Source organism: Acartia tonsa, chromosome 14, assembly GCF_053477335.1.
Source record: "Acartia tonsa isolate MP-2025a chromosome 14, ASM5347733v1, whole genome shotgun sequence".
Classification (NCBI taxonomy): domain Eukaryota; kingdom Metazoa; phylum Arthropoda; class Copepoda; order Calanoida; family Acartiidae; genus Acartia; species Acartia tonsa.
Genome location: NC_137273.1, coordinates 34,471,848 through 34,488,974, shown reverse-complemented (window position 1 = coordinate 34,488,974; position 17,127 = coordinate 34,471,848). Strand labels below are relative to the sequence as shown.

At 32.3% G+C, this 17,127-nt stretch overlaps 1 protein-coding gene across 1 annotated transcript; it reads right to left on the bottom strand.

Annotated features, from left to right (window-relative positions):
* Positions 1 to 4: 4 nt before the first annotated feature.
* Positions 5 to 14,921, bottom strand: LOC145305220 (uncharacterized). Its single transcript, XM_080146808.1, has 13 exons — positions 14,887 to 14,921; positions 14,498 to 14,549; positions 13,977 to 14,031; positions 12,081 to 12,163; positions 9,806 to 9,852; positions 8,887 to 8,956; positions 7,650 to 7,717; positions 7,099 to 7,215; positions 5,100 to 5,143; positions 4,511 to 4,593; positions 3,571 to 3,656; positions 2,050 to 2,163; positions 5 to 971 (listed from the first exon to the last, which is right to left on the bottom strand). The coding sequence occupies exons 1-13, from the start codon at positions 14,919 to 14,921 to the stop codon at positions 878 to 880; spliced, it is 948 nt and encodes a 315-aa protein (XP_080002934.1). The 3' UTR covers positions 5 to 877.
* Between the last annotated feature and the right edge of the window lie 2,206 nt (positions 14,922 to 17,127).

The following is a 17,127-nucleotide window of genomic DNA, read 5'->3' as shown; positions in this document are numbered from 1 at the left end:
ATAATGGATGTAAAATATACGTGGATATTATGACAGGGGAAAAATAGTCGTCAATTTAGGTTGCTTACATGGACATTACTTATTGGTCAGTTCATCCATCCATTAGGAGGGCAAGGGATTGGGTAAAGGAGGAGGTTATTTTAGCCAGCTGCAAGTTTTACTTTATAATATTACATGATAAGCTGGTGTAACATCCAAGTAATAATAAATCTAATTATCTGAATTTTGTAACAGTAATGTAAAAAATGCTTCGAGTAAAAATCAACAAAATTGTCAGTAAAAACGTCATATAAATGCAAATTTACATAGTAAATAAGTTTTAAAAATAATAATTAATAATAATTTGATTAAAGGGGGGAGGGTGGGTTTAATGCAACCATCTCGTAATCAATGTATAAATGGCACTTAGAAATCGAATTTCGATCTGAAATTTTGCATGAGTAATCCTTAGTAGGTCTATTATCCCTAAATCGAACAAAAACTTGAAAAAAAGTTTTGGCTATTTTTAAGGCAAATCTGTCATAAATATTTTTGCTTTTAATCACGTGAAATGATACAAAAAATCATTTTTTAGATTTCTAGTACCAGCAACTACCGGCTAGAACCGTTTGAAAACAGAAAAGAGTATTATGTGGAGATATGTTTCGTGATGGATTTACCTTCAAAATAGCTTTAAAGTGGCTAAACGGCTGAGCCACCAGCCGTTAGCCGTTACTTTTCCAACTTTTGATTACATTGATTACGAGATGGTTGCAGTACCCCCCCCCCCCCCCCTTAGTTCAAGTAATGATTGGTTTAGTACAGCATGTTTGAATTTAGCATAACTTTCTACTTAGAGCTACTGTGCCTGGTGATATAAAAAAGATATAAAATAATCCTAATTTAGTGCCAACCTCTGGCTATTTGAAATATTAATTCTGTTGGCATTGATATTGAATCTTCCCATGAAGTAATCTTGGAGGAAAAACCACCTAAAACAATACAAACAAGGATGACAACATCCATAAAAGCGAAGCACTACAAGGGTAGGACAAACTGACATTAACACTTGTATAGTGTCAGAAATGAATAATCAGAATCTAAATGTATAGGAGTCGAAGCAAAATTGTAAGTAATGTTGTTGAAAAACTGCTTGATACAGGAGAATATTTATGGACATACTTACATTTTTAGGACTTAATTATAGAGTTGTTTCGCTTAAAATATTGTACTTTGTTGACCCAGGAATCAATATATCAAAAATCAGATCAATCGGATAATTAGATTACATAAAAATTTGTTGTTGAAAAAGTAAAAAAATCAACATGTTTAAAATGGACGTACGGACATTCTGGTAATAATCATAGAGTTGCTACGCTTTCCAAAGTCATACCTAACTACTACAGGAATCACCATGCAAAGTTTGAAATTGATAGAACAATTCTAACATGCCTAAATTAGCGAAAAAAGTTATTCGTCTCGGACGTACGGACCGACCCTAATTATAGAAAAGCTTCGCTTTTAAAAATTATGTAATGAATTATATAGGAAGGAAAGGTACAATGGGCTGTTTATCACACTAGTCTCCAACGTTTTATAACAACATTTCTTACTCGTCGGCTAAACAACTTTGGAGGCTTTCATTGAACTTTTATTGGTTAGAACATTAAGTTAAGTGCCCAAACGTTTCAACCATTAGTTGTAATCTATTGTAGTGGTAATTTCTGAGTGGCTTCACCATTAGAGGCCTCAAAAGCAATTGAAGGAGGGAAGGGGTTGGTATTCATTTCTAGGTTTGATTTCTCTAGAGGACTCTAGAGGCACTCCCTCAAAAACAGTTACAATTCATTTTAGGACCTATGAGAATCTACATTGTAAAGAAAGACCATATTGGTTCAGTGGTTAGCGAGATCCTTTATTACACACAAAAGACACATATCCTGCTACTTTTATATAAGAATAAAAAACAACTAGAAATTTAGATATAATATTAAGAACCTAAATAAATTTTGGACAGATGTACGGACATTCCGGATTCTAGAGCAGCTTCGCTACTTATACAAAACATACTTATCGTCTCTGTAATCTTCAGGAGGTGTGATCATGAGACATAAATCAGTTTCCGCACAAGTGGTGGCCATTACACTTTGATCCTTACCCCCAAACTTTCCGGAGAATAAGTACCTGAAAATAACAGAGATATTAAGAGATAAGACAATGAACGAAAAAACTATATACTTATCCAAAATTAAAATTATTGGATTACAAAATCCATAAGGAGCGTAGCATACAATTAGAAACAAAATTTGACGTCTGAAAATATTAGTTTAAGTGTGTTATATTTCCACTAGAATTTTCAGAGTCTATCTATTATAGCAGCAAACCAAATCTATAAGTCTATTAAAAATACATTTAAACGCTATAGCACTAAAAAGGGACAGAAATCCAAACAGACTGAAAAATTCAAAAGATTAACCTAAACAGTGGCCAAGAAGATTCAATTTTCTTCAATTGCACAAATAACGTTATGGACAAACTGACAGACAGATAAACATGATTAACTTCGCTCATAAAAAAAATCAGTATATTAATAAATATATAACATAAAATGATTATTATAAATATAATCTTTTAATTAGTTCAAAATTAGAACAACTTCACAGTACTACAGTCACTCCAGAAATGAGAAATGAGAAATTCATTTGGAAAGGTGTTCGATCATTTCCGCTATTTTTAAATTAGCATAAACATAAAGGAGAAAGCAGATATCTTTTTTGTTTTTAAAAATGTGCACCCTCAATTATTATAAACTTTTTGTAGATTTTAATAATTAGTGTAAATATTTGGACACTTTTGGTTAAAACAACTCCATAAAAAATTCGATTGAGGTTTTACGTCAGAAAATAAGATGGCCTGATTTAAAAAAAAACAAATATAATTTTCTGTCCAATTAATTGGGGTGCTAGATCGATTGCTAGATTTTTAGGTTTTCATGGTTTTCTCGAATCCTATTCAGGGTTGACGGCTGAAATTATCAGGGATTGAATATGCTCATATTCTACATATTTCTATTAAGCTTCATTAAGATTTGTCTATATATTGCGGTGCTAGATTGATTCCTAGATTTTTAAGTTTTCATGATTATAAGGTTGCGTGATTTTAAAGGTTTGATGATTTCCCTATTTTACCAAGATTAATGTTTATTGTATGACACTCCTTTATAGTAATTTTTTCATGATATCCATTCATAATTTTTAAGCTTCGCTAGTTATGAATGTTGTCCAAGGACGTCCAAGGGGGGGGGGGGGTAAAGGGGTGATTACCCCCTGCAAACGAATTTGAGGGCACCCCCAAAATATTTTTCATTTAACCCCCCCCCCCCCCATTGAAAATTTACCTTTACCTAAATTTGATAAGATAAATTTGAATTAAAATGTTGTATATATGACTAAAACCTTGTAAATTTGCTAGAAGATATTCTAAAATGTTTGAGTTTAACCTATGAACAAATTATTTCAAAGTGGACACACAACTACGCTCTATATGCAATCAATTCCCTCAAAAAATTACTTCCCTTGTAAAATCAATTACCTGTCCAGAACTTGATCAAAATATTTGGTCCATTTCTGAATGGATCTGGCTGTTCCACCAATCATTCCTCCACCGATTCGGTCAACCTAGAAGTAATTTACATAGAATTATGCTTGCATATCCCGATTAACATATATTTAAGTCATTTGCCGAGCAATATTTAATTCGAAATGTTTAGGTTAATATGCGTAATGTGTTGAAGGGTTAGTAACAAAAACCGAGCATCACTAGTATTACAGATAAACATAAGATCAGACAAAATAAAGGACAAACAGACAGAAGGACAGACAGACAAAAGGATAAATAGACAGAGGGACACACAGATAGAAGGATAGAAAGACAGACAGACAGATATATGGATGGACAGACAGACAGAAGGATATATGTACATAAAAAAAGGAGAGACAGAAACAAGGACAGACAGACAGAAGAACAGACATACAGGAGGACAGACAGACAAAAGAACACAAAGAAAAGACAGAAGGACAGAAAGACAAAGTGACAGAAAGACAAAACGACATACAAATGGAGAAACAGAAACAAGGACAGACAGACAGACAGAAGGACAGACAGACAAAAGGTCAGACAGACATTATGACACACAAAAAGAAGGACAGACAAACAGAAAGACAGAAGGACAGACAAACAGACAGATAGAAGGACAGACAAACAGACAGAGAGAAGGGCAGACTGACAATAAGACATACAGACGGAAGGACAGGCAATAGGTGAGACAGACAGAATAAAAGTTACTTTTTCATTTGTTTGTTTATATAATTTTAGGTTAGGTTAGGTTATAATTGGGCACTTTGTAGCCCTGCAGGCTCAGAGCACATCAAGCAGGACCCTGTACGGGTTAGGCATAGTAAAATTGAGGGGGGAGGGGGGGTTATACAATCAGTGATCAACCGACACTTTCAAAGAAAGCACACTAAATTACCTTAGAAAAATCTGTTGTACAAATTCCATTTTCTAATTTTAATTCTGCTGGTTCAAATGGATTTATTTGTAGTAAAGTTATACCTAAAATAATGAAATTTTTGTATATTAAAATATATATCGAATCCGGTGGATAGGAACCGGTTCTCATCCATACGAAAAAACTATGTCTAGCATCATATTATATCCAGCTTTTTACGAATATAAAAACTGGTTTTAATCTTATTATTGTACATTCTATATCCGCGGAAAGCTGTTTATAATACTATGCCAGAAATAAATATTATTCAAAAGTTTATATCTATTGTTTTTGTTTAATAAATTTAACAAACAGAGTGGAAATAAGCTCTAAGAAAAGGTTTTCGTTATTTTTTTTTCTAGACTGGCTCTGAATCCGATTAATATCCGCTGGATTAAAACCGGTTCCACGTCAAAAAGAATAATCTTAGCATAATAAGTCCACACGATAATCATAAAATAGCACAAGTTTTGTTTGGGCTCCTCGTGGCCAGCAAAACTGTAACTAATCTAATACTGTAATTATATTTACTATCCGCAGAAAACTGTATTTAATACTAAATAACTAATACCTTTTTCTTTTGGTATGTGCTCCATTATTCTTTTATAATTAAACCTAAAAAAAAAATAATTTTACTTTAAATTATAAAATCACTATCACTATAAACAGAGAGAGAGAGGACGATAGGCTGTTTATTTCACTAGTCCCCAAAGTCTTATATAAACTTTTTTTTATTCGTTGGCTTAACAACTTTGGGGACTTTTAATTTGATTGATTGGTTTATTAAGTTGGGTGTTCAAACGTTTCAACATGTAATCCTATTAAATAAAGTAGTAAGCGTTTTTTGTCTGTCCCAAAGGATCTCGCTAACCGTTGAACCATTATTGTTCGCTTTTAAAGTGAAGCTTCTTATAGGTACTGGGAAGGTTTTAAACTATTTTTAGGAGGGTGTCTTCACCCCCCTCCCCCCAAAAAATATTTTTTTACTCTTTTGAAACTCAACTTTAAAATGGGATGAGGTCGACTTTTCCCTCTCCTACCTTTAGTGCCCCTAGAGGCTTCTAGGGGGCGTAGCCACTAGTTGTAATATAAAGAAGGAATAATTTAGTGTATAATGATTTTGGTTATACATAAATTTATAGGCCATAGTCCTACCCCTTTAAACCCCTAATTACTAAATGAATAAAAATGTGCTTTATCAAAATAATCACATGTCTCAAAATTTGTACATTATTATTTTCATTTACAATATAAAAATTCTGTTAGTTCTTAGAAACAAGGATGACAACATCCATAAAAGCGAAGCTCTGAAACGGTAGGACAAACGGAAATTAACACTTGTGTAATGTCAGAACTGAATAATCAGAATGCGAATGTATAAGAGTCAAAGCAAAATTGTAAGCAAATTTGTTGAAAAACTGCTTGATACAGGATAATGATTGTGGACATACTTACATTTTTAGGACTTGATTATAGAGTTGCTTCGCTTATAATATTGTACTTTGTTGTCTCAGGAATCAGTATACCAAAAATCAGACCAATCGGATAATTAGGTCACATACAAATTTGTTGTTAAAAATGTAAAAAAAAATCAACATGTTTAAAATGGACGTACGGACATTCTGGTAATGATTATAGAGTTGCTACGCTTTCTAAATCGTACCTAACTACTAAAGGAATCACCATGCAAAATCTGAAATCGATAGGACAATTCTAACATGCCTAAATTAACGAAAAAAACTAATTAAAAATTTTTAAAAAATCAACATGTTTAAAATGGACTACGGACATTTTGGTAATGATTATAGAGTTGCTACGCTTTCTAAATCGTACCTAACTACTAAAGGAATCACCATGCAAAATTTGAAATCGATAGGACAATTCTAACATGTCTAAATTAACGAAAAAAGCTATCCGTTACGGACGTACGGACGGACCGACCCTAATTATAGAAAAGCTTCGCTTTTAAAAATTAACTGATACATAAGATACTAGCAGTTACGCCTCTAGAGGCCTCTAAAGGCACTTGTGCAAGGTGTTAAAACGACACGACTCTCTCCTTTTAATCTAGTTGAAAGTGAATAAGAAAATTAATTTTTAATTTTTATAGGGTTTTTTCTAAGAGCGTTTATAACCTAAAATATGCATAAACCTTTCCTGGACCCATGAGAAGCTTCTCTGTAAAGAAGAATCATTAAGGTTCAGTGGTTAACAAGATCCTTTGATAAACACACAGAGAGAGAGAAAGACATCCTGTTATTTTTATATAAGAATATTCATTTTTAATTCATGTTTGCTATACTAAAGTTAGAATAAAACTAAGCTAATTCATAATTGATTAGATTGCATCGTCTTAATTTATTGTTGGACATTAATATTGTACATCCAACATTACCCCCCTTTAAAAAGCTAACGAAAGACTAAACTAGTTTTATCAAGGATCTAAAGGAATAAGATAAGATAAATTGATGTAAAATTTAAAATGAACGGTCAACCCCCATATCTCCCTTCGCTCATGTGCCTCTAGGGGCTTAGCCGCTAGTGTTAGTCCACTGAAACGTAAATACTACCTTGAATGTCTAAGCGCCCCAATATCAAGCCAGGCAAAATATTTTGTTTTGAATGGATTCAGTTTTGATATTTCCTCTAGAAAATAGGACTTCTCATTCCAGATCCAATATAATTCTCTAAAAAACAAACAAGGATGACAACATTTATAAAAGTGAAGCTAAGCAAACCGGACGGACAGACAAACGAACATTAACAAATATTGAGTAACAACAGATTTTTATGATTAAAACCAGTTTTTTAGGCATCTCGTAGCTAAAAAACTGGTACATTTTATATCCGCGAAAAGCTGTTTATGATACGATGCGAAAAATAACTATTAACCTTTTTAGTATAACGCCACCTTCCTGACTGCAAGTAGGCACGTTGTCGCAATTTTCGTAACTGGGCAAAGTGTCTGTCTCAGAAATCAGCCATGTGACATCATAAAAATGAGTGATTATCCATCTATCTTTTAGGGGTTTTCTTTCTCACTTCTCCTCTCATCTCACTCATTTTTATGACGTCACATGGCTGATTTTTGAGACACTTTGTCTAGTTAACAAGTTTTTACCTGGAATGCCCGATAGAAACTTCAGCGTCCATAGCCTCCTGTTTACCCCATCCATCGGGACTCAATGCCTGCAGAGAAAAAAAAAACATTCATAAAAGCGAAGCTCTGAAACGGTAGGACAATCAAACAGTATTCCAAAAATCAGATCAACTGGATCAAAAAGTTAAAAATCGAATTGTTTGATATGGACTTACGGACATTCTGGTATTGAATATAGAGTTGCCACGTTTTCTAAATTGTACCTAACAATCCCCTTGCAAAGTTTGAAATCGATAGGACAATTCTAACATGCCTAAATTACCAAAAAAAAACTGTCCGTTCCGGACGGACCTACTCTAATTATAGGAAAGCTACGCTTTAAAAAATACAAGAATGGTCAATTAAAGATAAAAATGAGAAAAATGCGACTCGGCAGCGGATTGTTAATTTTTATCTTGTGGCTAAGGCTGAAGTAACAAACAGACAAAAAGTCATCATAGAAATATTTTTGGCAGTTTAACTCATATCACAGTTGAACCACATATAAATTTTTATTAAATTTTTTGTGATGCTCATTCTCTTTGGTCATGTATTATGGACGTATAGTGGATTGTAGTTAGTTATAGAATAGTATTTCAATTCTTACTATCAAATAACTTCACTTTATATTGTTGATCAACTTTTATTTATTTACATAAAATGCAAACTGATACTTTAAATATATATTTATCCTGGGTTGGATTTATAAAGTAACTGTTGCGTCCACACCAAGGGACTCGAGCCTACAGCTACAAGAGGCGAACCTAGCTATGCAAGATTCAAATACCAACTAGCAAGCCTTGGCTTTGCACATAGTTATTTGCAGTTTGCAATATTATGACAGCTACCCCTTTAGCCCTAATTATTATTTAGCTGTCTGTTTATAATAAAGAGGAGTAAAGCTTCTCTTTAATCAATCCCACAGTCATGTTAAGTTAAGTTTACAAGATCCTTGCATGGAGAAGGATCCCACAGGGGCTAGTATCAACATGTAAATCACCTCTATGATTTACTTTGTCTGTCTGTCCGTTCGTCATTCAGGAAGTAGCGCTAAGGCGGGGGAAATGTGATTTTCTTGGCTGCTGTTTAGGCTAGACTGCTAAATTATTTAGCGAAGATACAACTTACCAAAAAGTATCTTGTAAACAACAAGGGGGGTTTCAGTGATCAAAAACTAAGTTTAAGTGAAAGCACGAATAATTGTTGTTAAAGATATAACCTGAGCTACATTTGTGTCCTCTAGAGGTCTGATAATTATTTCTAGAGGATATCCATAGGGGCGAAGACTTCTAAAACAAAGAAACACAAAATTAACAATTAATTAGTTCTATAAATTTTGATAGGATATTTTAATTTTAAAAGTAATGCAAAACTGCATGCAATATTATTATGTATAAAATTGTTGTACGAAATTTTTGGAAATATTTGGAAAAGTAATAATAATTATTTCTCGCATCGTATTATAAATAGCTTTCCGCGGATATGAAAATGTACAATTATTAGATTAAAACCAGTTTTTTTTAGCCCCAAGGTGCCGAAGGCACCGGCAAAAAAAATGGTTATAATTTTATAATCGTACATTTTCATATCCGTAGAAAACTGTATATATTACGATGCTAGACATAGTTTTTTTCGTATGGATGAGAACCGGTTCTAACCCACAGGATTAGAATCGGTTTTGAATAAATACGAGAATAATAGTTATCCTCATAAATGGTTTCATGTAGTTGTACTACTTAGTGATCATAAAAACTAATTGATATAGAAAACGTTGAAAATGTGGCAGTGGAATTTTGTCCTCAATTTAGGCTGCTAATATAGACCTCAGATATTGTTAAAAACGTTCCTCTGTGATCAGGGGAGTGGTTAAGGTAAAAGCATAAGGTATATTAGCCGGCTGGCACAGTTATGGAATCTCGACCACAAAGATTTTTTTATCCAATCTTGACAAGTGAGGTATTTTTGGAAAGAGGAATATATATGTATAGAAAACGCCTATGTAAATTAGAAAATCCGCAGAAATCATATTTGCAAGTTATTTGCAAAAATCTGCAAAAATCTGCTGGGAGAAACATTTTATGAGATTATGAGGGATCTCTTACAATATCTACGTATTCGATATCCATTTTAGCATATACCTTATTTGATCTGCTATATCTTCAGTCGTAAAAACTACCATACAATCCTTAAAAAAATATTTTTAAAATTTAAATATAAAAAACCAAATGAACAATCCAATGATAAGACAAGTGTAAGAACTTCAAATTGAATTGATTTTAATCGTTTTATAAAAGTAATAGGATTTTTCTCTTTGTTTCAGACAGTACCTAAGGATCTCGTTAACTGCTGAACCGATATGGTTCTCCTTTACAATGTAGCTTCATGGAAGGTTTATAGCTAATTTAGAAAAGAGTTCCACCACACTCCCAAGAAAAATCTTCCCTATAAAAATGAGCCCCCCCCCCAAAAAAAAAAAAAAAATTTTTACATTACTTTATAAAACTAAAAACATTTTACCAAGTTTTAAATTAATAGGACGATTATATCACACTTAAATTGGCCAAACAGATACCGACATACACTAACATGCCAAAAGAATATATACTATCCAAAATACTATGAATAATATTTTCATGCAAACAAGAAAATATTGTACTTTATGTAGTTTCAAATTTCGCCGCTAGGCGTCTCAAAGGAAATTTTGAAAATAAGTTAATTAACATTGTTTACTGTTAGTATTAAAACATAAAACTATATGAACATTTAATAATCATTTTTTAGTCCTTTAAATCTATATAGAAATATAAGTTGTACCCTTCGTTCTGTAGACATTAATATTCAGATGATTAAAATAAACTCTAAGTGAAAAGACTTCACTACACGTTACTCTGCAAAAAAATTTTCTTCTAGCTTTAAAAGACACATAACTGAGAGTGACTTATTAAAGCTAAATTTATGGGGCTGACTACATTGTAGTTGGCTATAATTTGATTAATTCTCATCGTCGTCAAAAGTTTTGACTATTCGTTCATCAAAGCAGACAAGCTAAAGTCAATCCAAAGGGGTAGTTTCACGAAATGCATTTGAAGTTAATCTAGTGAACCGCATATATTTTTTCCAGGTTAATTGCTTAAACTGCATTTATATGGCATATAATTGACAGAATTTTATTTTTCTATCACGTAGTTTTTTAAAAATATCAAGACTTGAAAATCGTTTTTTTTTAAATTGAATATATCACAAAAAGACGATTTTCAAGGGTCCAAGTAAAATTGTAAGTAAATTTGTTAAAAACTGCTTGCTACAGAATAATGTTTATGGACATACTTGCATTTTAGGACTTAATTATAGAGTTGCTTCGCTTATTATAGTGTCCTTGGAATCAGTATACAAAAAATCAGATCAATCGGAAAATTAGATCACATAAAAATTTGTTGTTAAAAAAGTAAAAAAATCAACATGTTTAAAATGGACGTACGGACATTTTGTAATGATTATAGAGTTGCTACGCTTTAAAATCGTACCTAACTACTACAGGAATCACATTGCAAAGTTTGAAATAGATAGGACAATTCTAACATGCTTAAGTTAACGAAAAAAGCTATCCGTTACGGACGGACGGACCTACCCTAATTATAGAAAATCTTCGCTTTTAAAAATCAATATTGTGTACACTTTCACAGTCCCCCACCTCAAAGAGTCCAAGAGACCTCTAGGTGCGTAACAATTTTTATACTAAAGTAACAGGATGTCTGTGTATCTGTGTGTCTGTACCGAAGGATCTTGCTAATCGCTGAACCGATTGGGTTCTCCTTAACGGGGTAGATTGTCATATGTCCCGGGAAGGTTTTTAACTATTTTGGGGGAGGGTACCACCACCCTCCCAAGAGAAATTACAATAAAATCGAAAAAAAAATGAAATATTTCCGCCGCATAGTGTTGCTAGCGTAGTCTCACTAGCGTAGTCGCGCTGCGTAGACGCATGAATTTAACAATTGATAACATAGACAAGTTATTTCTCAAATTAGATATTTAAAATAAAGAAAAAACATTTAAAGGCCACTAGAGGCCTCTAGGGGCGTAGCCGCTAGTTAGTAATAAAAGAGGAAGTGGGTGAAAACTAAAATACACACATAAATCAATTAAAATCACTACTTATACTCAGGGAGGGAGGGGACTATTGGTTGTTTATTATTTTAGTCCCCAAAGATTAATAATATTTTATAATTAGTTGGCTTAACAACTTTGGGGAATTTTGATTGGTTTCTCCATTAAGGTAAGTGTCCAAAATTTTCAACCACTCATTATAATCTACAGAAGGGTTAGCTTTGTGTGTCTTTATTTGGGATGTACATCAATTTATCGACAATTGTCTCATCCCTTTAGATTCCTGACTTATAATATAATCTTTACCTTTAGTGAAAGAAAATTTGCCATCCACTGATGATATTTCTCGTGGGGAAATTTACTTTTGATTTTATAATATGCCGTCACTAATAATAAAATATTCAATATTAATAGCCAATAGTCATTTGTAATTGTCAAAAATAATAAATTTTCAACAGTTATAAAATGGCAAAATGTGTTTTGATGTAGTAATAATTAGTTTCAATAATTTGGAATGACAATCAAACAAGATTCTTAGTTTTCTTCACTTATGAGTCCGAATGTCAATCTAACTATTCGGTATAGGTTCCATTTGGCGCGCATTAGAGTAATAGTTATTCATATAGTGGATTATTCATACGGTCTGGAAAGCTATCCAACGATCCAGGATAACAAAGCGGAGCCAAATGTCCTAACTGTGCATGGTAATGAGTTGAGCCTGTTTTGGTCGCGGGTTCTATTCATAGGGAATAACAAAACCGAATTTAATTTTTTATCAATATTTGCGGAAGGCTGTCTATAAAAAGATGCTATACATGATTTTTCAGAATAACCAGTTCTAATCTAGCTGATATTAATCAGTTTCTTGTCATGTTTCTCGAATATTTTAGCATTGACACTTTTCTGAAAATGATGATTTTCATTGAATGCCTCTGGCTCTAGGTCATAGGAAATGAAGTTTATACATTTCCACAACGAAATACAGGTTTTAAGCAGGAAGGAAGGGTACATTGGGCTGTTTATTACACTAGTTTTCAAAGTTTTATAATAACGTTTTCTTATTCGTTAGCTTGACAACTTTGGGGACTTTTATTGAATTCTAATTGGTTGGTTTATTAAGATGAGTGTCCAAACGTTTCAATAACTAATTGAAATCAACAGAAGGGATAATTTTGTGTAGCATCCTTGGGAATGTACACATCAATTGATAGACCATTGTCTTATCTCTTTAGATCCCTGTATTCCATCCCTCCTCCCTATTATGTATTTTTGACATGATTTGTAAAATAATTTAGCTATTTTTCATGAGGGTAAAATTTGACTGTTATGTAACCCCATGTTCGGAAATTAAGTAAAAAAACATGTAATATCAAAATATTTTAAAAGCTATTCATCTAAAGGGATAAGACAATGGTCGATAAATTGATGTTCATCCCCAATGTTGATACACAAAAATACCCCTTCTGTAATTAGCTTAATGAACCAACCAATCACATTTAATATAAGTCCCCAATATTTTGAAGCCAACGATTAGAAAACGTTAGTATAAAACTTTGGGGCCTAGTGTAATAAACAGCCCAATATCCCCTCCATCCCTGGTAAAACTGTACTTTACTTACTGCAAACTATTATGAGGTTTAAACAAAATTGTCTGTGTTTGCTTATAAAGATCTTTGAACTGCTGTAACAATAGATAATACAGATTTTTGTAAGTTTTTTAGCACTTTGTTAAGCACTCTACCACCACTATTTGAACAAAAACCTTCAGCATTGTATAAATACCAGTAGTGCTTTTTCATATGACAGACATATGCATGTAATTAAAAAGGAGGGATTGTCTTTTCCCTTTTCCGTCTCAAATAAAAATATTCGCCCCCAACCCATACAAAAAAAGGGATCTTATGACAATGTAAATTATGAATTTAAGAACACTTTAAATTATGATTAATTTCAATTAAAATGGTCCTATTAAAAGCTTTCCTAAAATTAATAACTTAATTGGTTACCGAGATCTTAACATACGTACAAACAAAAACCCACTACTATAATAATACTTATTACAGATAGTTTCTTTTAATAGAGATTTTTGAAAGTAATATATATAAAGAAAAATCGAAATGGCAGGGGAATATTCATAATCACCTAAAAAAGTGGGGCTGTTTGATTTGATCAAAATACAAAGAATTGATTTTATTATTCCTAGAGTAGCTTTGCATGGAGGCATAGGTAAATATCGTTCTATCAACACAAACATTACCTAAACATCAAAATAAGTGTAAAATAAATCTAAAATAAAATTTTGGGGGCATCCAAAAAGGTTGCCCCCCAATGACAGCTGAAAAGCACCTGTAGTGTTTTGTGATTGAAAGAAGGACAAACCCTAACTATTTAGTATCTTTAAATGTAAAATGTGTATGCCTTTGGGGCAGAAAGGGACAAATAAATAGAGGGGCAGGGATAGGGAGTGGGTTACACCAATTCAGTTTCAATTTTCTGCTCTGCTCCTGCCAAAATCATACATCCCCTTATTTTTATTTTAAGCTTTTTAAAATATCTTTATAGCCGGTAAGGCTCTTCTTACAAAACCTAACCCAAAGAAAAATCTATCTTTCTTTTGTTTTGTACAATTTCTCTATTTGTATATGTTATATTTAGTTCTTCATAAAACTTTCCTTCCAATTAGGATAATTATCTTTGTTAAAACAATGATATTTTGTACTTACTAATACATTGATGAAAAAAACTAACGAAACCAAGAACATCATCCGCTTGCGTCTGAAAAGAAAGGATCATATTAGGAACTAAATACAAGACCAAATGTGTCCAATTCTAGCAATGTTCTTTTTTTTATTTTAAACATAAAGAGGGAGAAAAAGAGAAAGAGTCACATAAGAGAGAGAGAGAGGAAGATAGAGAAAGAACAAGAAAGAAGGAAACATAAAGCAAGATGAAAAGGCAGATTGAGAGAGATAGGGAGAGAGGGAGAGACATAAAGAAATAGACGGAAAGATTAATTAAGACAAAAAGAAAAAAGGGGAACAAATAGTTATTGTTCTTTGACCTATCCCTTAATTTCCCTGCCTGCAGCTGACTGACACACAAGAGATATTACCTGGAAACAACACCCAGATCAAACTGTCCAGTCATTTTGCCAGACATATGTCTATTTGAAATCAATCCAATATATCTTTGACGATGGAAATTTGAAACTCACGGGTCAATATTTCTCAAATATTCCCCCTATTTTCGAACTGTCCAAAGTCGTTTATAATAATTAGGGAAAGGGTTGAATTTGGACATGAAACATAAATATTAAAATCTTTTCTAAATTTTTACGATCCTGAAAGTTAATATTTACTGATATTTTCCAATAAATTTTTTCGTTCCGTCAAAATTTGGAAAAATAGCCAATATGGCTGTCTAGAAAGAACACGAAACCTCTACACCTAATATTTTCTCAGTGTTTTTTTTACTTTTTATACAATTTTTTTTTAAAAATTAAATATTGATGAGTTTTTTATTTTTATAGAATGAATTATAAAAAAAATAATATTGGTTGATTGGTTTTTGCGATATCAGAACCATATCAGTTGTACTTGTAAACAATTCAATAAATATGAAAACTTAGATATAAAATTTGTATAATAGATAAGATTTTTAAATAATTTATTCTCCCCTTTCTTTATTCCAAAAATCTCGATTTTTCTTTCATTGTCATATCCTAGTATTTATTATGTGTATTTGTATTGTGTGAGTATGTGTGGGGGAGGGGGTTGTAAACAACTTAGGAGATAAGACAATGGATGATAATCTTGTTATCCTTGTTTTATTTAGATTACATTTAATAGATGCCTATTGAGTATAGGACATGTCAAAACATAAATACAAGGATATTTTAATTGGTTGGTTAAAACTAGCAGTGTCTTCACTTTTTAACCAAGTGAAAATTTTAAATATTACCATTGGGTATATCTAACATTGGCTCAAATAAAAGTAAAATTTAATTTTTGTTTCTATAAATGCTCATATTTAAACTTCCTATTGCAAAGGATTATGGGGGTGGGGTGTTCACAGAGATTTTACCCCCCCCCCCATATTCAATTGAATATGATTTACTTTACTACCATTCTCCGACAAAATAAAAATAGAAGGTGAAACAAGGACTATAAAATCTAAAATAATACATTTAGATAGTTCTTAGAAGCGAAGCTCCTCTATATAAGACAATGAGCAAAAAATTTATTTACATCCCCAAAGATAATAAACTAAATCACCCCTTCTGCAGATTAAATTTTGAAGTCAAGTCAAGATTTAATAAAAGTCCCCAAAGTTTTTGAACCCCCCCCCCCCCCCTACGGGGAAATGCTAATAATTAGGACAATTCTAACATGCCTAAATTAATGAAAAAAGCTATCCATCTCATTCGTACGGAAAAACCTAGCTTTTAAAAAGGGAAAATGAAGGAAACCTCCAAATAACACCTTTATACAATTACTATATTATTACGGGATAAGACAATGGACGATAAATTGATTTAATATTTTATTTTTAATTGTAGAATTTCTTTGCTGTTTACAATGAGCAAAAATTTAAATTAGATAAAAGAATAGTTATTTCTCGCATCGTATTATAAACGCCTTGCCGCGGATATCTTATGATTGTATATTTTTATATTCGTAGAAAGCTGGATATAATACGATGATAGACATAGTTTTTTCGTATTGATGAGAACCGGTGCCTAACCACTGCACCGGATTTAAATGAATACGAGAAATAATTTTAAAATACTTAAATAAATTATTAAATAGAAGTATATATATTGGCGTTTTCACTCGAAGTACCCAATTGTGCAGATAAACTCCCCTTCTCCCATAAAATTGAAAACAAGGGGTAGCGAAGCTTTTCTGTAATTAGGGTCGGTCCGTCCATACGTCCGTCCGTCCGTAACGGATAGCTTTTTTCCGTTAATTTATGCATGTTATAATTGATTTTTGGTTTTCTGATTCATGGGACAACAAAGTACAATATTATAAGCGAAGCAACTCTATAATCAAGTCCTAAAAATATAAGTATGTACATAAATATTATCCTGTATCAAGCAGTTTTTCAACAAATTTACTTACAATTTTGCTTTGACTCTTATACATTTACACTCTGATTATTCAGTTCTGACATTATACAAGTGTTAATGTCCGTTTGTTCTACCGTTTCAGAGCTTCGCTTTTATGGATGTTGTCATCCTTGTTTTACTATAAATATATTTTTTATGGAATAGGAATCAGTATTTTAAGAATAAGATAAAGAGGATTATTATATCTATTAAAAAATTTATGTTATAAAGGGTAAAAGGCAA